The following is a 20,908-nucleotide window of genomic DNA, read 5'->3' on the forward strand; positions in this document are numbered from 1 at the left end:
AAATTAACCATATGCAGGACTATACAGGACACAGATTAGTCACAAAGCATCTTTTCTGCTTTGTATGCTCTTGACTACGGGTATTGATCCGTAAGCATTGCTCAATGCTTGGCTTTAACCCAAACATATACATATATTTAATTGCAGCTTTTAAACATTAATAGGCTTTGTTTGTTAGGGCAGAGGACCGTGCAGCCATGATAAAGGAGACATTTTAGTACTGTAAGATTGATTGAGACTGCAGCAGTTTCACTGCTGACAGCAGTTTGTATAGGAAGATGGATTGTATGTATCCAGTGATTCAGTCTCCCTATGAGGATTTCTCATGTTCAGAAATCATGGTCAGAGCCGCAGCTCTAAGATTTCTTTTAAATCCAGATTCAAAATAAACGTTCTAATTTTACCAACATAGCATCCCTCAGTTGAAGACTGCAGAGTGAAATACAGGTAAGCCAACAAGAGATCTACGAGTGGGAAGTTCACGAGTCAGCCTGAAATTTAACAGATAGAGACCTCAAGGTCTAAATAATTACAAGGACAAGCAAAGAAAGGATGATAAACGTACATTTAGTGCTCTAAAAATTGAGTGGGACACCATTAGATCCCCTGGATCCACGGGCTCAAACCCAGCAAAAGCACTTTCAGGCCTTTGTTCTTATGAAGTAGACAAATTACCTTCCAGGTGGCTTTCTGTGTTGTCAGATTTCAGAAAATACCCTGACATTCCAGCTGGTCAGGGAGCCGGAGCCCACTTGGTGTGGTCATGCTGCCCTGCTGCTGAAGAGTAAGTTGTCTTGCTGGGATTATTGGCATGTATCACCCTTCATTATTAAAATGAGGTCTTTATAAACACTTTCAGTCTGAGGGATTCCTGGGACCATAAACAAGTTGCAGGGAGCAGAGATACAGGATGTGCATTTGTGTGTCCTTCATAACAACAGCAAGTATAAAGGGAAATCGGCAGCCATTACTCATTCAGTGTGTAGATCTTCGAGATGTAAAGGACTGAACTTCCTGTTGTAGTTTCCCTTTATATGTGATCTAGGAGCTTATCAGAAGGGGAGAGATGTGAGGTCCTCAGAGCTCACCTGGATTTACCTGAATAGGTGAAGTGTTGCTGCCTCCAAACGCCACATTATGTCTGCTGTCCCAATTAAACCAGTGTGAAATACCTGTCCATCTACAACACATCTCCTGAATCCCTCCTGAAGTTGCCCTAACTGCCTAAATTCCTGTGAGTACTCTTAAAATGCTCAGTTCTTCAGCGAAGATTAACAGTCCTGTCGTCCCGGTTCCTCCCTCTGTGGTTTGTGCTAATCAGTCATTACGCTTGCTTTCATAAAGCAGGATAAATATTATAGTATTAATGTAATCACAGTAGTAACAAGTAGGGAGTACATGAGCAAGGAGTGTGTTGTGATTTTTGCCAGCTTGAATCACTGGAATGCCTCAACAACAGCATGCAAGTAGGAACTTGATTTTGTGGTGAGGTTGTGCCCATGTCAAACTCCAAGTCTGCTGAGCTGGGTGTCCTCTGCAGCCAGAGAATGCAAGATTACTGTGATAGTCTGGGTAACTAATGAGCATGTTCTCCAAGCATGCCTGTTTTGTTTGTTTATTTCTTCATGGCTCTGTAAAAATAAAGTGGTAAGGACAGGACTACAGAAGGTCAGGGCTTTCTTGAGATGCAGTGCGTAGGTTACTGGCATAAATTTAAATGCTGAAGTCTTTTTGGCTGGCATCTCCTCTGTTTACTCAAAATTCCCAGTTTAAACTGGAACGTCACCTCCATTTGGACATGAGTCATTGATCTGAATACAGGATCTCCAAAAGAGTAAATTCCACCTCACATCCAGTTATGTGCAGAGATGGTTGTTTTGGAGCTGGGATCTGTAGGAATTTTCCAACTGCCCATCTGATTTTGTCAAAAAAAAAAAAGCAAGAAAATTAAAAAATTATCATAATAAAAAATAATAATAAAAAAGAAATTTGCCTCAATCACTTTAACAGTATTTTCTATGGATCCCACAGGTGGTGTTCAGGAGTTTAGAACTGCCCAGCATTGAACATACACATGGACAATGAATAACATCTCTCTACTGGATTGTACAAAATAAAATCAAACCCCTGGCATTTCCACAGCTGCCTAAGAGGAGAAAGGAGCCTGAGAAAAGGCAGTTTGTAGGTCACCAGCTGTGATAGTTTTTCTTCTGGAGTATGGAGAAAGTGAAGACAACACTGAATTGAGCAGACCCCGGGTTTCTATCCTAGAAGGTAAAAAAATCCTTAAGAAATGCTGTCTGCCACCACCTAGTGGAAAATACCACTTCAGTTTTCTTTGACCTACATGGATTTTTAGTTGATCTTGTGGACAGTCCTGACTGGATTGCTGTTTTTTTTCCCACCCCCATAGTGCTATATAGAATTAGAGCTTGCAAAAAAATTCATTCTAAGAAGTATTTAAAAACTTACCGACATACTTCCTGATCTGAGCTAAATCCTCCATTTTGTTATCTGCAAATGGAGATTCTGAGACCCAGGAAGAGTTCTATGAGGTTTAATTAGTGCAAAGTGCTCTCAATACCAATAGGTCTTTTTGGTAGACTGCTTCGGTCTCAGTACTCAAATTCAGTCCAAGTACTCAAATTACTGAGGTTTCAGCCAGCGATCCAAGAGGGAGATGTACTGCTGTGCTTGCTATATGGAAAGATAAATAGCAGGGGCTGCAAAGTTACAGTTGCCAGAATTCACATAATAAATCAATAAGCAAAGAGAAGAAAAATTCTGCATAGCCACAGAATTGTTGGATCCCTACTGTTCTCATCAAGATGGTCTTCGCTCTGATAGGTTTCAGAGAGAGGAGACCCTCCTTGGCTTTTGTGCATGCATGTATTCTGCAAATGGAGTCCAGATTCTGGCAGAACAACCCAGGAGCTTCCCGTGCTGCTCACAGGAGGGCTGCTCAGATCACACTGCTGCACGGAACGCACAGTATGCATCAAAACGTTGTTGGCAAATGTGGGGAAGTGCAAGTAATAGGGAATGCTTACAGCAACACTAACTCAACCAGACAGCTCATGCTCTAGATGAGAAGTGAATTTTCTTGATGCTGTTTGGTGCCTTAGGGGCTGTACCAAAGAGATGGGACTGAACCTTCTGTCAGGTGTAAGGCCTGAGGATGGAGAAGACAGACTTAGTCATGTCTCAGAGCTCACTCCTAGTCCTCCTGTCACACACAATGGGGAGTCCTTACACATTGGGAAGAGTAGAAGCAGGAAAGCAGCATGCCTTTGTCCTCCCTGTTCCCTTTTTCTATCAGGTTCCAGCTGCCAATACTGCTGAATTGCTGGAGCCATGTCTCCTGACCCTGAGATTTCATGATGGCAGCAGCAGAACTGCAAGAAGCACGTGGCTAACAGCTCTGGACATTTTTGCTTTGCTGCTCCACATTCACACTGGCATTTTGCTTGCAGCCACCCATCAGATGAAGCCTGTGTCACTGGGAGCAGTGATGTCCAGGCAGCAGAAATGCTGAGTTTTGCCATCTTATATCAAGATCGTGACTGGCTGCTGTTCAAAGCTGTAGCAGTAAATGGAGCTTCTGTTGACAAATGTGTATGGACAGAGCCGGGCCAAGAATGACTTATTCTTACTTAACTCACTTCCAGAAGGGTGTGGACATCGTGCTATGTGAAAATCATTTGGAAGGCCATTAGAGGAGTTTTGCAGCATAGTGTGAAATAGGTTACGTTAAGTCACCTCCCCTGGGAATTCAAATGAAGATCCTTTGCTTTGTAAAGGTCAGCAGCACTTTTGTGGTTGTTTACTCGTATCTCAGAGCAGTGATAACAGACAATCCTTGCCTTAACCTTTTCATTACTTCCAGTCTGTTCAGGGAGGAAGGACGGTCTGGGATGGTGGCGTTGCTTTTATCTGTGATCTGCCCGTGACTCATTTTGTTCATCACATGGTAACAAAAACAAGCAGTGATGTCAGGAATGATAGAAAAGTGATTGTTGCGGAATCAATCCCCTCTAGCAAGTGGCAGAAGACAAAATAAATGAGTGTAGCACTGAGGCATGAGTCAGAGATGGAAACAGGACCACAGCAAGCCCTCTAAAAGCTTCTTCTGAGCTGTCACTGTCCGAACCACGCCAACAGGATGCTTCATGGGAATCGTCACTGCCTTGGCTAGAAGAACTCGCTGAGGCAGGAGGGATTGCTGGGCCCGAACCAGGGCTCAGTGGGCAAATGGAGAGCTGGAAACTGTGGCAATCTTTTCCAGTTCCTTCTTTCCCTGACAGCTGAACTAACACTTGTCACAGGAGTGCAAAGTAGGCAATTACAGCAAGCGTGGATGCCACAGGGCTGGGTGGGCTCGCTATTTATAGCTTCCTACTGAGGGAGTTTTCCCACTGTGCCACTCTGCACACAGGGTAAGGTACAGTCCATGCCTTGAAGGGCTCACAGTCCAGATAAAATTAGAAAAAGGACGGAGAAGCAGCCTCTTGTGATGAGAGCCAAGACTCAGGAGATGAAAGGACAAAAAGGAAATTCACAGCGGAGCCTGGAACAATGAACTCCAACTTCTCCCCAGCAATCTGCCCTTCCTCTGGTTAACTCTTCCCTGCCTCAAGTCCGACCTCTCTGCTACTCATCATAATTAGTGCCAGTTTGATACGTCAGGAAGAGGAGTTTTTCCAAGTTCTGACCTGTCTTCCCACTGTTAAATTATTTTCCCTCTGGCAGATGTGGTGAAGGGACGTGCACGCAGCCTGTATTCCCTCCTGGTTCAGTGCTTCCATCCCAATGAAAGAAGAATGGGAAGCGTCTGGACTGCTCAAGGAATAATAAACTCCCCGGAGAGCAGCAGGCCATCAGCTTCAAGAATTCCCCGCCTCAGACAGCTGTGGATGTGAGTCAAAGATAGACGTCCTCCTTTGTTTCATGTGAGGATTAGAACAGGAGCTGTTTGTAAGTTGAGCTCTGCAGTATCTTCTCAGCAATTGGAAATGTGGTCACAACAAAGAGAAAACCTTTGCAAATCTAGTTTCTTTGTACTAATCTAGTACTTGAGGTTGGAGACCATCCACTGGCCTACTTACAGCCAGGCATTTGAAATGCTGCATTGCAATCTTGCCCCTGTTGTCACGCAGTAAAATACAGAGAAGAGTCACTTGACTTACAGCATCAAATACAGAGAAAACGAGATACCTGTCTGGAAAGGAACCACTTAACGCAGTGGTGAAGAAGTCTTGCTTCTACTTGTACTGTTAGTGCTGAGAGGCAATAAAAATCATATTGTAGAAGCTGGTAAACTTTTTAATAGTGATTTTAATGGAAATAACTTACAGAAAATGGTGTAATGATGCTAATGAGTATTGGCTTGTTTAAGATCTTTTACTTTCACACTACATACACTTAGGTGTAAATCCACCTGACTTCCCTTGCTGGATGTAGTTTTCAGCTCGGAGGCTGATGCTCTCACATGAGTGAACCCCTCGGTGTTGCTGACTTTTGGTCGAGTGGTTCGACCACTTGCATTAAACACGATGCAACATATGAAAATGCAACTGAATGTCGGGATGCAGTGCAATGAAAATGCTGATCCCATCTGATGGGTCAGTGAGAGAGAAAGGAGGGATTTGCCCCGGGTAAGAGCACATGGAAATGCACAGAGATGAACGCCAAGCCCCAGGTCTCTCAGCCTTTCCTTGTAAGAGACGTGCCCCGTGTCCCTGATCAACTTCGGGGCCTTCCACTGGGCTCCCTCTAGAAGGTCCCTATCACGTCAGCAAGACTCTGTGTACCACACATTTCTCACCAACAAGGACAGAAAGGTTAAATCCTTGGTTGACAGGTTAACAGCATGATTTGCAGCAACAGCTTAAATAAATGGTTGCAGGCACAAACGAGTAGCAGGCAGCTAATCCTTTAAAGGCTTAAGTGCAGCTACTACTGCAGTCCAAGTAAATATTTCAAAATAAAATTAATTAGTGGTGACTGGTGGATTTCCTTCTTTGTTTTGCAAGCCCAGGTTTAAATGGTGACTCCTCCACAGAATTTATGCTTTCAGTGCCAAAACTGCCATTTTGTAGGTGGCTTCTCAAAGACAATGAGTTGTAGTGTTGTTCCTTGCAGTAACTGTAGCAGAACTGGAAAAGTTACAGATGAATCTTGTAGGTCCCTGTTCTCATCAGAGGCATCAAGGGCTCAGTGTCCAACACAAGCACAGCGTAGAGGAAAGGTTTGCTTCCTGATCCTTGTCATAAGTAAGCTCTGCCCAGCCACAGAAATAATGGCCTTAATAATGGCCTTACTTCCAATTAAAAGATTTTTCTTTACACCTTCATAGACAGAGGTCAAAGCAGAAAGGCGAAAACCTCAACATAACCTGTACCCAACCAGCACAAAACACAGCCTGAGACTGGAGAAGAAAAACACTCAAGCAAAAGCAGCAAAAGGTCAATGAAATCATTTGAAAACAATCATTTACAATCCACAATCAACCCTTTTTTTTCCCAAGATTTTTTTCCTTTTACCTTGACCTTTGACTCCATCTCAGAACAAAACCAATTTTCTCGTGAGGGAGGAATCTCTCGTGGTCCACTGAACTGTCTGGATTATTTTTAGTTAAACACAGCATTCCTAAAAATCTCAAGCTGCTTGTGTATTAAGGAGGGAGCAAGGAAGCCCTGTGACCACACACCATTTCACACGGCAAGCAAGAACACAGCATGCCAGATGGGGCTGAATGCAGAGCTCTAGGAGAAAGAGCAGTGTGCCTGCAGTTTTCAGTAGATAAAGGAAGGGGAAAATGGACAGCGTGCACTTACCCACTAAAATGATGAGCTGCAGCTCAAGAGCACAGCAATGGGAAATCTGCCCACTGGAGAGGCAGAAGTCAAGGAGATTTGGAGATCTGGAGATGGGGAGATCTTGCTGGGAGGAGCAGGACAGATGCCCAAAGGGAAGGGTGAGGAGAAAGCTTATGGTAGCAGCTCAGGGAGAGGCAGAAGATGTGAGAAGTGGTTGTATGAATGAGCTGATGTCAGGGACATTTAAGGACTGAGCATGAGGGGGAGGAGTGGGGGAAACTCATTTAGACCTCAGCATAAGTGGAGTATAGCACAGATCTGATTAGACGGGACAGAACTGCGGTGCCGAGTCATTTCTTCCTGCCCTGCAGGGTTTTCATGTCTTCTTTTATGCTAAGCAAAATCCATATCGCCATAAAAGTAGCATTATAGCACTGAGCCTCTCCGTTGCTGAATTTGGCTAACTGCAGATGGCAGAAGAGAAGCAGACCCCAACCACAGGGTGTAATCTGAGTGATGGGTACCAGAAAAGCACTCAAGATGCCACTGTCAATTGTGATGTTTGAACAAATAAAACACTCATTTTAAGGCTATATTTGGAGCACATTGGCTGTATCTAACATGCTCCAAGTGAGTCATCACATTCTCTCTCCCTCATCTCCACAGATGTTTCATACGATTTCTGCTAATATATTTTCAGGACTAGGATTGGTGACAACCACTCCTCTCTGCAGATAGTCCTCAGCCCTCAACCAGCACAGCATCCAGGCAGGCCTCGAGGATCAGCTTATCAATGAGGACATAAAATCACTGCTGAGAGAAGAGAATCAAGGTGAACCCAACAAGGAGAAACAAGAAACCCAAGCTCCCACTTTTCTCCATCACTGTAGAACCAGCGGTGAGCCCTGCTCTTCTTCCCATCCCATGAACCTCCCCTACAGGACAAACACATGGAGAAGCTCAGAGAGGTCAATCAGCAACAATGCCACAAAACACACAATATAGTGCAAGGAAAACTGCTGCTCAGGGCACTGCACCCTGTTTCCCAGGATGTTCCCTGTACAGCTGAGCAGAGAACCGTTTGCATAAGGCTTTGGATAACTGTAGCTTTTCCTATTGCCCCTTTCCACTGCTGAGCACCTCTCTGTCTCCTGTCTTTGCCATTTGATACAAACAGCCCCTTGCAGGCAAGGCTTTGCTGCAGGATTTCAAGCTCGGTGCTTGTAGATAATGTCTGCAGCTACTCAGACAGTCTTCACTGCTACCCAGACTGACCAAAGAAGTTGTGGATGCCCCATCTTTGAGGTGCTCAAAGCCAGGTTGGATGGGGCCACGGGCAACCTGACCTGGTGCTTTGACTGCTTGAGGGACATTTCCTCTGATGTGATGATGCTCAGGAATTTGCATTAAGCTGTGCTCACTCCAGACACTTAAATAAAAATAATGAGATTGATCGAAAAGGAGTCTTTGCTTTTATAAAGAATACATTTGGTGCAATTTCTTTGTGACTTCTTTGCAGCTCAGGCCTCCGGGAGACTCTAGAGTCAAACAGTCATAAATACACCACACCACAGCAACAGAACAGCACTGAGGATATAATGCAGGCGCTCATAAAATAGAGAAAAGCCTTAACTCTGGGTGCTTGTTCTTACTGCAGTTCTTGTGTGTAACAATACCCCACTGAGCCATATAAATGCCAACTATTTTTATCTAAGACAGCTGCCTCGCCCAGAATGGATGATGCTCAATATAGGAGACAGCAATTTGGTATTATCCTCATCCATCAGTGCTCAGCCTGTGCCTCGCTCATTGGTCAAGCTCTGCTCTAGAACCAGAAACTTCTCCACAGTAATGAGGCTGTTGTCATATCCCAGCACTCAGGCACCAGAACAACAGCGTATGAGAACAGCCTCATCTAGAGGGAGAACTCTGCTGCCCTCATGCAATGCTTGAACAAAAACATGAGCTGACAGCACCGGCTATCCTCAAAGCTACACCAGAGGAGCATCACTGCTATATGAAAGAACCGTGCTCATCATGGAAACAAATGCTTGCAGTAATTCTTCCAGATTTTCCAAAATGTAAAGTCAGTTTGTTTTCTGAGAAAAAAAAATGAACAGCAGGTATTACTGCACTGCAGCCAGACCACAGAAGTTTGAGCATAAGGAAGGTTATACTCTGGAGGAAAGCCATGCTTAGAATACAATATGTGAACACACAGAATGAGGTAGTCAGGACCTACATTTTTTTGAGTAGTAAATACACCTTTTTCCTCATAAATAGACATAAAATATCCCCATGCAGAGGAAATATTCCATGTGTCCCTCCCTCATACAGACCGCCCCGAAAGGGACTGATTTATTTGCACTGTGCTTTTGTCAAATGACAAATAAATTGCCATCTCTCCAGAGAAGTCAGCATGCTCCCTCCGTTCCCTAACCCTCTGTAGCAGCCCCAGGCTTCCCAACTTCCTGCTGCCCCTCAGCTCCCCTCTGCTCCTTCTTTTCCATATAAACTTCCCTTCCCCTTCCTCTCCCGTCTCCCCAAACCAAACAAACTCACATTCTTATCCCCTTATAAAGGCTGATTCATGGCTTTGCGTCAGCAGCAGAGTTTCTGGCCAGACCCAGCTTTAACTGAGGGATTTCAGCTGCTGTTAAGTGGTGGTGACATCTGGGAAGCTGGGCTGCCATCGGGAGCATGAGACTGGTGGTGGCCAAGGCCAACGTGACGCAGCAGAGCAGGGGACATGCGTAGCTGTTGCCTTGGGAGGAGGGAAGGGAAAAGGGAGATCCTAGATTCTATCAGTTGTTCCTCAGAGCACGCCAGCAGGGCACGCACAGGCCAATGAATCGAGTCAACCCGGGGAAGAGACGGAGTTTAAAAAAAACACAACCTCGGCTCAGGCTCTGGGTTTGATCTAGAGCACTGGAGGAAGAATGGCAAAGTGAGGGAGGAAAAAGTGAATCTTGGCCTTCCAAATCACAAGTGGCCCAGGGTTGAAAGAGCCCTGAAGGATTATCTAGATCCAACCCTCTGCCTGAGTTGCCACCCACCATTTCAGGCTGCCCAGAGCCCCACCCAACCTGGCCTTGGGCACCCACCGCTTCTTTGGGCAACACAATGAAGCACAGACTGATGCCACACCTGAGGCACTGCATTGCTGCTCTACGGAGGGTAATTACTGATCCAGGTGAGCCGGGGTCCTGCAGAGCAGTCAGAGCTGTTGTGAAGCTGCTGGCTCAGCAAAGCTTATTGCTGATTATAGCAACTGCATCAGAAACTGGAAGCAGTAAGCAGCAGCATATTCAGCTCATTGCCCAGAACCATTTCTAGACTACACTGAAATCTGTGAAGGTGAAAAAGATGAACTTATGATTTGTACACAGAAGACAGAGAAGTTTATTTGTGTTAAACACATATACTTGCATCTTGCATTTCTGTGTCTTGTCACATAAGTTGATCTTCAGGATATTCAGTTCAGTCCCACTTCAGAGACAGTGAGCTTTGACTTTGCATCAAGTACAGACCCACCAATCTATTTCCCCTGAATAACCTATGGCTGAAGCTAGCAATACAATACAAACAAGATTTATCCAGTACAAACTATACAGACTTGCTTTTTGCTGGTCTAGGGAGTAATTAGCAACATATCATCTAGACAAAGACAAAATAATCCCAAATATACACACAGTTAGAATTCAAGCGTCTGCAATACCCACACACCAATCAAAACCAAGGTTTAGATATTGAGATTCTTTAAGTCCTGGTCCAGATCCCAGTTTTTCTCCCCATCTCTATTTGCTTTAAAATAATGAGTAAAATCCAGACATAGTAAGTCCTTTTGGAGGATAACAAGTTGACTTTGCCATAAGCAAGAGAGGCATGGAGAACAGCCGGCTTCTGAAAAAAGTCTGTTGGACAAATAGGATTGGTCAGTGTAATGATGAATTGCACAGCAAATGCAGTACGTGCAAGTTATCTCATGCAAGTGCAGTTTGCATTTGACTTCCATTACTCCAGACAAGCACAACACAAGTAAATTGGGAGAATTTTGGATGGGCAGAGAGCAAAAACAGAAAGAGATGCAAAGCGTTCGCAACACTAAACCCAAGGGTGGCCACAATCTCTCAAAAAACAACCAACCAACCAACAAAACTCTTTGAAACAGTATAGAAAAACAAATATCTTTACTGATGGAACTCTCAGACTTATCTATTTTTGGAGATCAGCTAGAATTGCTTTGCTGAGGAACTTCTTACAAGCAACTGGCATCATATACCCAAGAGGAAAAATACAGTAAATCACACGTTCTTCCCACCTAACTTTGCAATCCTTTTGGTCACTTTCACATTCAGCCCCCATCCCCACCAGCTGAAAGCTTTTAAAGCCTCTCCGCAGGGTTTTCAAGACCAGGACGATGCATCTTGAGACTGACACACTTAAGATTTACAATCTTAAAGGCTCCCTCCAATATTTAAGATCACTAGCAGCTCTTAACACTAACCTACTGGTAATGCTGTCCAGAACATGATTCAGTCATCAAAATCTGGGATATCATCGTAGGAATAGCCCCTGTAGCCTTTGGAAGCATAGTATGCAATGCGCAGGTGGTAGAAGCCTGGGAGGAATACGAGGATCCCAATGATGAGCACGGGGATGGCACGGTCTGTTCCCTGCAGCAGAGAGAAGAGCGATGTAAGTGCCACGAGAAGGGATCTGCATCAAGGTCTTTTTCTTATTCATCCCTATAAGGGTTTCCTGGCCCAAAAAATTCATCTCGAATCAGAAATCTCTCAAGCTTTATCATGCTAAACTCTGATGCCCTTCCTGGTCTGCTCCTCGCTACAGGAAACCTCAGCTGAACTTTTCCTTCGGGTAGGAGGGTGGCTCCTGCTGACACGATCACATTACAAAACTGCCAACCACAGGCCGGGCGCTGAGCGCTTGGCTAAGATCAGCCCTGCTATCAGCGCCTGGGCTGCTTCCGATACGGCCAAAATGCTGCTGCTTCCACACTGATAAGCAGCAGCTGCCAACTGTAAAGCAATTCCATCCTGCGCAAGGCAAAAAGTGAAGTATGCCAAGTGCAGCATCAATGGCAAGTATCAGATCTGCTTCCAGTGGGTCATACATGTAGAGGAGATAAATAGTGCTGCGTCCTGCACGGCAACCAGGTGTCCCCTACAGAAAGCAGCAGATCATTGTTAGAAGCACGCTGATCAGAGTGTTATTCCCACCAAGACAGCAGTTGGCATTAAAAGGAAACCACACTACCAAGCAGGACGTAGAAACTCAGCCCATCCTGACAGATATCCCACCCAGCCTGGAGCTAGAGAGCTCAAGGGTTGGATGTGAGGAACAGTTTCTTCTCAAAAGAGTGGGCAAGCACAGGCACGGGGAGGTGGTGGGGTCCCTGGAGGTGTCCAAGAACTGTGGAGATGTGGCAGAGGGACATGGTCAGCAGCATGGTGGAATGGTTTTGATCTTAGGGGCCTTTTCCAACCTGAATGATTCTAAGGCTGATTCCATGATTCTAAATGGAGCTGTCAGCAAACACTGCTGTGGTAGTAGAGGGAATTACTTTCTTGCTTATAGACCTTTTGTGCCAAGTTTCTGCACTGAAATTATGGCTCATGGCAGGCTTTGGGAGGGGCAAACACAGAACTAGAAAAGAGATGCAGTCAATCCACTTACGCCTTTGCTAATGTATCCTGCCAAGAGGAGGGCTCCGATGATAATGAGAAAAGTTCCAATCATGAAAAGCACAACAGCCAATGCAATTGCCTTGTAGGGGATTTTTGGTGGGCTCTTCTTGAACTGGATGGAAAAAACCCAAACGTTAAGCAGCTCATCTCAGTGCTGTTCCCCTACAACCATGGCAGAGATGTGAATATCACAACCGGCAGAGGACAAGAACCTCTGCTGCAGCCTCCCTACAATGAATCCTGTCCATGCATCCCCTGCTTTCTGGGGCTGCATTTACACCCATTGCTCTGATTTTCATCCCCCTCCAAATAAATGAAGCTGACTCTGTTTATTAAACAAACAATGTTATTTCCAGTTGAGCTCTGTGGGTTTTCCTGAGCAGAAGGGCTAAAATTCTGTGATTAAACATGGTGAGGTTGGACTTGATACCTTGGATACCTTTTCCAACCTTCATGATTCTATGAGTGGGCACGGTGATGATGGGTCAACAGTAGGAATTTACTTGCAGAACAAAGCAGTTTTTTTCCCCACACTTTACCTGCAGGTCAATATATCCATCATCAGTGCTGGCGAGCTTGGAATATTTGACTTTGCTACTGGGAATCCCAGCAGAGAGATTCGTTCTTGATGGCATCATTACAGTGAGGTGTGGGCATCAGCTAGAACCTGGAAAACATAAATAGACAAAAAAAAAAAAATCAGAGCAAACTGGGTGATAGGGTCAGATGAGGACTATGTTTATTATGGCAAGCACAAGGAGTGTCAAGCTGATACTAACCAGAAGAAATTTATTTTCATAAGTTACATCTTTTCAAACAAAGCTTTGTATCCAAGCCTAAAATACAAAGACATGGATATGCTTCCTCCCTGGCAGCACTCAAGGCCAGGCTGGATGGGGCTGTGAGAAGCCTGGTCTGGAGGGAGGTGCCCCTGCCTACAGCAGGGGGCTAGAACTTGATGATCTTAAAGGTCCCTTCCAACCCAAACCATTCTATGGATTCTATTATAAATGCAGAAGGCAAATTTGTCAATATTTGAAAACAAAATTAATGTAGGACGTGTTTCAAACCTCATACTGGTTCCAGAATAATATCCCTTGTGTAAATTGGCTCTACTGCACAAGGAGGTCACGCTTCCTGCTGCAGGATGTCTGAGGTCTACCTATTTCTAAACAGGGTCATTAGCAAACAAACCCAAACCAGAACTAAACAAAGCAGCTTTTCAACCAGACAGATATTTTGCAATAAATCCATTTGGGGAAAAAAAAAGTTAAAAAAAATAAAACTAATGTGAAATGGAGCTATCATCATTGGGATAGCTTGAGGCCTGAGTCAGAGGGAGCATGAGGGGGTGAGCACTGGGTGAAGCAACCAAAATGCAGGAAGGGGCTACAAACCATAGGTCACTCCTCTATCCAGCTGCAAGGCAGGAAGTGTTCAGGGCTGCACTTCATGGAGCTGCAGCAGAGCTGAGCCCTGCAGTTTCACTCCGTGTGCAGCCAGGCCGTGGTTTTGCTACCAGCAGCGACAGCAGTGCTGATTGGAGCAGGGAGGTGGGCAGAGCCAGCGCTCCTCTTCTGGGCACTGAAGGTGGATCCGACCTCATGCAGCCCTGACTCAGTGCAGAGCCCCTCAGTGAGAAGTCCTGCAGCTTCCATGCAGGATCTGCGCGTGGGGCAGCGCTCACCCTGAACCCGCTGCCTTCCCAAAGGTACAATTTACTCACTGCACCAATTCAATAACTTCTAATTTCTGGAAAAGCGTGAATAATAATAATAAAAAAGCACACGACCTCATGAGCATATGTCCCAGATGATAAAGGTGCCTTTCTGCAATTGTGTTTGATATCCCATGCAATAGCATCTCCCCAAAGCATGCTCTCCACTGGAACAAAATAAATCCTTCGTCTCCCTCAGTGCTAACAGAAATTCTTTTTGCAATCCTCTCTGCTCACTATGCTTTGGTAAATCCCCCTTTAATGCAACTTTTATTTAAAATAAATTTAAAAGAAATAACAAAAACGCAACACTGTGATCTTAAACCCTCCCACCTCCTTAATGTGAACTTATTTTGCTTCTTATGGAGGGGAAAAAATACGCATATCCATCCCCATTGAGAGTGGGAATGCCGCCCACCTCCGGGGCAGTACCAGCCCTCCTCAGCTCCTTACCCATCCCTTTTTTTAGCTCTCACCCATCCCTTTTTTCCCTCAGTGTGCCCAAATGCCCTTGGAGACTCCCACGAGCCCTCGGGGTAGAAGTGCAAAAAGGAAGCAGGCAGAAGAGAACAGCACATCCAAACCTAACAAAGATCCCCACTCGGCCCTGTTGTGCCATGGGATTGTTTATGCTCCCTGTCTCATTGCTCATGGGCTGATTCCCAGTGGCCTCCCAGGGATTACTGCTGATTTACACTAACTGTCCCAGCACACTATTAAGGGCAAATGCACAACACTCCCTCAGACTCCACATTAGGGGCTACATTCAAGCCCAAGCAAATGTAGCGCTGCAGGCCAAAGTCCTATTTCTCCCCCAGAGATCCACAACACACTTCTACCCTCAGTGCCCACATCAGGGAGGGGAGCAGGATGTCATTTCCTGCCCCGCGCAGAGCTCAACGCAGACGCAATACACCCAACCAACCCCCAAGGCCCCCCCATGGATTCCCTGCTGCTAAACCCACATCAGGCCCATCAAATCCCCCAAAATCTGAGCTCTGCGAGGTTACGAGCAGTTACCTACGGCTCACGCTGCTGCTCAGAGCCATCGCTGCCAGCGCCGCTTCCTGGCCGCACCAACCCAGGAAGTTTATTTTGATGACGGCTGTTTCCTTCCAGGTTACGGCCGCAGCTTTGCTGGCTCAGCTCTGCGCGGTTTTTCCGAGCCTGGCGCTGAGGGGTGGCAGCTGGAGGGCTCAGGGAGCTGTGGGCAGGCAGTGCGGGCACATCTGCTCCATGCAATCCGCTGTGCGTTGCCCTGCATGTAAAAGGAAGCACTGGGTATCGCTGAACTGCAGACACAGCACAGCCCTCAGTCACTCAGACACATCTAACAGGCAAGCCAGAGCCAAACGGTATTAAAAGCACCTGTATTAATTGGGAGGAATCACAGCTGGGATTCACTCCATCCAACTGCTCCCAGAAAAGCAGCCGAGAGTGGTTGCAATTCCTGCAAATCAACACATGCACTGATCTGCCACCCTAAAATTGATTTCTCCTGAAATCGCAAAAGGATCCTCCATCTCCTACTTTTCCTCAATCAGACATTTTTGCAAAGGCCTCAAAAGTTTCCCTCTTCCAACAGGGAGAAACAAACAGCATTTTACTGCACCTCCCCATTTATTTTTAAGAGGGAGCAGCTGTTGGTTTTTCAGCACTGTTGTGGCAACGGCAACGTGAATATTCATACATTAAGCTGATGCAAGGGTTTAGCAGAAGGCACAGCCACAACTCAGAAGTGCACAGACGATGCTGAAAGGTGTTTCCTACTATGAGAAACAACTCAATCTCATTGTTACAGCAATAAGTAATGAAACCATGTGGCTTATTTTTATTTATGGGTAGAACAGCAGACATAGGAGGTCAGCAGCACTGCAGCAGGAGGCGGCACAAGAAGCTATTTGCTTCTAATGCAGCACATCACTGACATTGAATCCTCCCAACTCCCATCATGGGTGTTTAATTCCCCTCTGAAGCACTTAATTGCACTTGGTAGTACAACAGCAACCCAGTGTGAGCAGCATTACATGTGGGGTTAAAAAAACCCATCCCTCCTACGGAGAATTCCCATGCACAACTGAGCTGCTGCTGCAGTTTTAGGCCAGCTGTTGCTGTCAGGCGTTTCCTGAAGGTCAGCAACATCAACACTAAGAGAATAAAAGTGGTGCACTCAGAGATATGAGAAAGCTCAATATGAGATCTAAGACACTGTCCACAGAAAAAGATGTGCTGCTGAAAGCTTAGAATGAAAGACACGAGGAATTCCCACCAGCAGCCTTTGAGCAGGAACTGCTCTGTGAGCAGCCCTGTCATTCTGACACAGCAGAACTGGTTGCCTGATCAGCACTGCCACCTCACAAAGGTCTTCTGCTCCACCAGTGTTACCCAGCTGCCCTGCTTGGGGCACTTCGCACACAGGACATTGTGGATGATCAGTGGAAACAAGCACCTTCTATAAGAACAATGAACACAGTATTAAGACTGCAAGTACTCAATACTGATCAAGCCAGCGAATTGCTCCTGTGTTTATCTTCATTTGTCGTGGAGTCACTGAGGATGAAGGGCAAGGATTTAGGTGGATAGTAGCAACGTAGTTACTGAATAAAAACACTTTACTCAGAACTTCTCAAACCCAGCTTCCACCATCAAGCCACAAAGCACACTGCAAACTTGGCATCTCCATGAACGGTAACTTAAGTAAAACATTCTCAACGTAGGTGACTGCAGCACATTTGCCACACGTGGGGCAGACACAAGAACAGAACTCATGCAGAGCTGCTGAGGAATGGCTTAACATCAAGAGAGCAGTAACAGAGCCGAAAGCAAGACTTTCCAGCCCGGGTTTAAGGCACTATGGCACCACAGCATTTGTCTACATACTGACTTCATTGAAAGCACGGGTGACAGCCCCAGGATCAGTCCATGCTGGAACAGCTGAGTCTCCAATATGCAAATCTTGTTTATTTTAAGGAAAACATTTCACAAATCTGTTCCACTGGAACAGGTTGCCCAAAGGAGGCTGTGGATGCCCCATCCCTGCAGGCATTCAAGGCCAGGCTGGATGTGGCTCCGATGCCCCATCCCTGCAGGCATTCAAGGCCAGGCTGGATGTGGCTCCGGGCAGCCTGGGCTGCTGGTTGGCGACCTGCACACAGCAGGGGGTTGGAAATGGATGAGCGCTGTGCTCCTTTGCAACCCATGGCATTCTATGACTCTAAACCTCACTAGCTTAAAGCAGCATCACCGATGAATTAGTTAACTGAGGTTTCCTATCTCTTTCAATTCAATGCTTTAACAGAGGGACTGTACACCAGCACCTTTTGACAAAGCAGTGATTGATCTGCTCACACTGAAGTAGGATAAAACCATGAAGTTATTTTTTATTTCCACATTTCAGTTAGAATACCAGCTTCAAAAATAAATGAAGGGGAAAATAAACTTGTGGCATACTTAAACAGCAACCCTAACCAACTACAGTTCCACAGGTGAAAATCTAGGAACCATCTTTACTGAAATTAAATATTGCACTCCTTTAACACACGTTAAGAGGAGTATTTCACCTAAAGACAGCATCTAAAAAACTATTGCAAGTATAGGCATAGGCTAGAAAAAAAAATTCCTATTTCAAATGACATCAGTATAGCAAAACAAGTTGAAAAATATTTACAGAGATATCTACAGAACATCCTTAACAGTGCTGACTCGATGCTGCAATGCACTGACATTTCTAGTAATGTGGAAGACAGCAGACTTCCTTCTCCAAGCTGGTTGTGCCCCCCAAGAGCTGAGCAGATCTCCCCCTCAGTCCCAGTGCAGTTAAGAGCCTTCTTGCTGGTCTTCAATCTTTGGAGCCAGGTAGTATTTTAAATGTCCCATATCAGCGATCTTGTACTCCACAACTGGCAAAGACAAAAGGGCATTCAGAAGTTCTACATAAAAGCAGTTAAATACATTCCTAATAGAGTCTGGATAGTGGCAGGACCAGGGGGAATGGTTTTAAACTGAGACGGGAGATTTAGGTTGGATATCAGGAGGAAGTTTTTCATGCAGAGGGTGGTGAGGCAATGGAACAGGTTGCCCAAGGAGGCTGTAGATGCCCCATCCCTGCAGGCATTTGAGGCCAGGCTGGATGTGGCTCTGGGCAGCCTGGGCTGCTGGCTGGCGACCTGCACACAACAGGGGGTTGGGACCAGATGAGCACTGTGGGCCTTTGCAACCCAGTCCATTCTATGATTCTAAGGGAGATTCTTTTACAAGGTTTTCAAGAAGAGCTGCTTCTACTTACCCAGAGGAACATCTGCAGACATGCTGAGTGTTACTGTAGGTGACAGGGGGGTGGCTTTGGTAAAAAAGTTCAAATACCTCAGAGCAAAAGTCAACTGGACTGGCTCATTCATTTCTATTGTAACCTGGAACAACATCAGCCAGATCAAAGTTTGGTAAACGCAAGTTGCAGTGAGTTTCCCCAAACTTCTCAAATCAGCATCACAGACCTGGACACCTCATGCACAGTTCTAGCCTCCGCTCTGCTCCATGCAGGGCTGCTTCAAACCCCACAGCTAAGAAAGTGCCAGCAATGATTCATTGACTCTGTTCTATACATCAGAGAAATACTGGATCCAGTGATCTACTTTAGCCCCAGTCACATCAGTAGAAACTTCAGCACAGAAGACACCACAGTAACCATTAACATTCAACTTACAGCTTCTTCCTCTTTGTCCACGTTACTGGTCTGTGACAGCTTGATGTTTCCATTTCCTAACTCTCCATTAGCTGAAAATTTCACACCGTCTTTTGCACAGGAGATTACAACAGCATCACCAATGTGGCTGAGGTCTCTACAGATGCGTGCAAATTCAGCAGAAGGCATTTTCACAACACAACTGTATTCTTGTTCCTGGAAAAGTAGTGATAAACTTATACCAAGGAGCTTTAAAACTTTTGAATTCTAGGTTTGTACATGAGGAAAGCATGCTGTCCTAAGAGTGTGTGCAGTCATTCAAACAACTACTTACTGGAATTCCAAGCTGTTCCACATCGAGATCCATAAGCTTCATCTCATAATCAGAAACCTTTTCCTGATCTAAGGAAACAAAGCAGTTTTGACCAAGTGTTTCAGAGAAGTTATCACCTCAAGTTTAAATTTTGCCCAGTTTTTCTTCCAAAAGAACAAGGCCTTAATTATGACAACAGGATTCACTTTACTTGGTGACCTAAAGAGCCTTCTGGATGCTACTAAAGGAACGCAGGCTGCCAAGATGAACCTGTAAGCACTTACATAGCTCAGGGATGATTTTCTTATAAGGAGTATTAGGTAGATTTCTACACCTCCAAAGCATTTTAAGTATTTATATACCATGCAATTCCTCCCACTCTTCACAACAACCACGCACTGCTTGGTCTACGAAGACTGCCTTTGTTTTCTGGTAGCACACAATGTCACAAATACCACTCACTTGGTGCTTCAAACACGAGAGCCAACGTATCCGCATTGTCTTCTGCCCTAAGAGTTATGATGTCTTCATTTCCAGCACACTTCAGTATTTTAGACATGCTAGGGGACAAAAGGCAAATCACTACAGATTACAGAGCACGAACACCCTCCCATAACCTACCAGCGTTAAAACACACCTAACGTGTCTGAAATCACAGAACTTGCATGTTTTCCGTTATTCCTACACGTTACCACTAAACCCTTCTAGGTGCCCGCTGCCGCCAAGCTCTGCGCCTGCTGCACACACTTTAGCATTGAGTAGAAGCTGCAGCCAGGTAAAAGGAGCCGGGCCGGGGCGTGCAGTGAGCGCCAGGGGGGCGGGGCGGCAGCGCCATTTTTCCCCGCCAAACTTTCCCGCCACAGCGCGGCGCGCGCCCAGAGCCGGCAGTGACGTCACGGCTGCTGGCGGGCGCCGCGAAAAACGGCGCGAGAGCTGTGAGGAGAAAGGGGGAGGGGCGGGGGGGCCTGGAAGCGGAGCCGAGCACAAAAAAACCGCTTCCACACCGCGTGAGGCCCAAACCGCACATCTTCCTCTTATATCCCCCCGCCCCAGTAGAGCTCGCTCCCTTCAATGCTTGAGGCCGGGTCCGGCCCCTGCGCGGTCCCACCGCCATTACCTGTTGAGGTTGACGCCCATGGCGATGTTACGGTCGCAGCGGTAGGTATCGAAGCCCTCAGAACGCAGCGTGAGCTGCACCAAAGAAACGTGCGAGGAGTCCATGCTCTGCAGGCTGATGCCGCCTGATCCTAGGTCCCAGCACGCCTCGGTGATGAGGTCCTTCAGGGCCTCCAGCACCCGCTTGAGCACCGAGCCCTGCACAAGCCGCGCCTCAAACATCCTGGCGGCAGCAGCGAAAATAACCACGACACAGAGCACGACACGGCCGCCAACTGCAGTAGCCCGCCCAAGTCACTCTTATATAAACTACGCCCCGCCCACCGCCGCACCGCAGTCAATCGCAGCTCTCCCCTCTCGCTCTGCGATGCCCTACCCACGCTCATGTGACAGATGCTCACCTCTCCGGCCAATCGCGACGCCGTTTCTACACCTTAATCCCGCCTCCTAACGCCAATGGAACCAATCAACACACGTGTTATACAGCACCGCCCCGCCTCGCCGTGAAGCTATGGCGGTGGGGCCTGCGAGGCCTGACAGGAACTCCGGGCCTGA

At 46.2% G+C, this 20,908-nt stretch overlaps 2 protein-coding genes across 8 annotated transcripts; both read right to left on the reverse strand.

Annotated features, from left to right (window-relative positions):
• Nucleotides 1–1,601: 1,601 nt before the first annotated feature.
• TMEM230 (transmembrane protein 230) lies at nucleotides 1,602–15,500 on the reverse strand. Of its 7 annotated transcripts, XR_006181571.1 has the most exons (6): nucleotides 15,264–15,500; nucleotides 13,066–13,193; nucleotides 12,516–12,638; nucleotides 11,326–11,494; nucleotides 2,473–2,697; nucleotides 1,602–1,915 (listed from the first exon to the last, which is right to left on the reverse strand). XR_006181571.1 is itself a non-coding variant. In XM_042886734.1 (5 exons), exons 2-4 carry the CDS (start codon nucleotides 13,162–13,164, stop codon nucleotides 11,354–11,356), a joined length of 363 nt encoding a protein of 120 aa, XP_042742668.1. In that variant the 5' UTR covers nucleotides 13,165–13,193; nucleotides 15,264–15,500; the 3' UTR covers nucleotides 1,602–1,915; nucleotides 11,326–11,353. The 7 variants fall into 7 exon arrangements, 6 of the variants coding, with proteins under 6 accessions (XP_042742668.1, XP_042742669.1, XP_042742667.1 ...); XM_042886734.1 differs by lacking the exon at nucleotides 2,473–2,697; XM_042886735.1 differs by lacking the exons at nucleotides 1,602–1,915; nucleotides 2,473–2,697 and adding an exon at nucleotides 5,317–6,155.
• Nucleotides 15,501–17,842: 2,342 nt separating this feature from the next.
• Nucleotides 17,843–20,652, reverse strand: PCNA (proliferating cell nuclear antigen). The gene is made up of 6 exons (XM_042886738.1): nucleotides 20,355–20,652; nucleotides 19,700–19,797; nucleotides 19,259–19,326; nucleotides 18,946–19,140; nucleotides 18,529–18,652; nucleotides 17,843–18,142 (listed from the first exon to the last, which is right to left on the reverse strand). Exons 1-6 carry the CDS (start codon nucleotides 20,573–20,575, stop codon nucleotides 18,060–18,062), a joined length of 789 nt encoding a protein of 262 aa, XP_042742672.1. The 5' UTR covers nucleotides 20,576–20,652; the 3' UTR covers nucleotides 17,843–18,059.
• Between the last annotated feature and the right edge of the window lie 256 nt (nucleotides 20,653–20,908).

This window comes from Lagopus leucura, unplaced genomic scaffold (assembly GCF_019238085.1).
Source record: "Lagopus leucura isolate 7727_CA_CO unplaced genomic scaffold, USGS_WTPT01 Super-Scaffold_100062, whole genome shotgun sequence".
NCBI classification, from domain to species: Eukaryota; Metazoa; Chordata; class Aves; order Galliformes; family Phasianidae; genus Lagopus; species Lagopus leucura.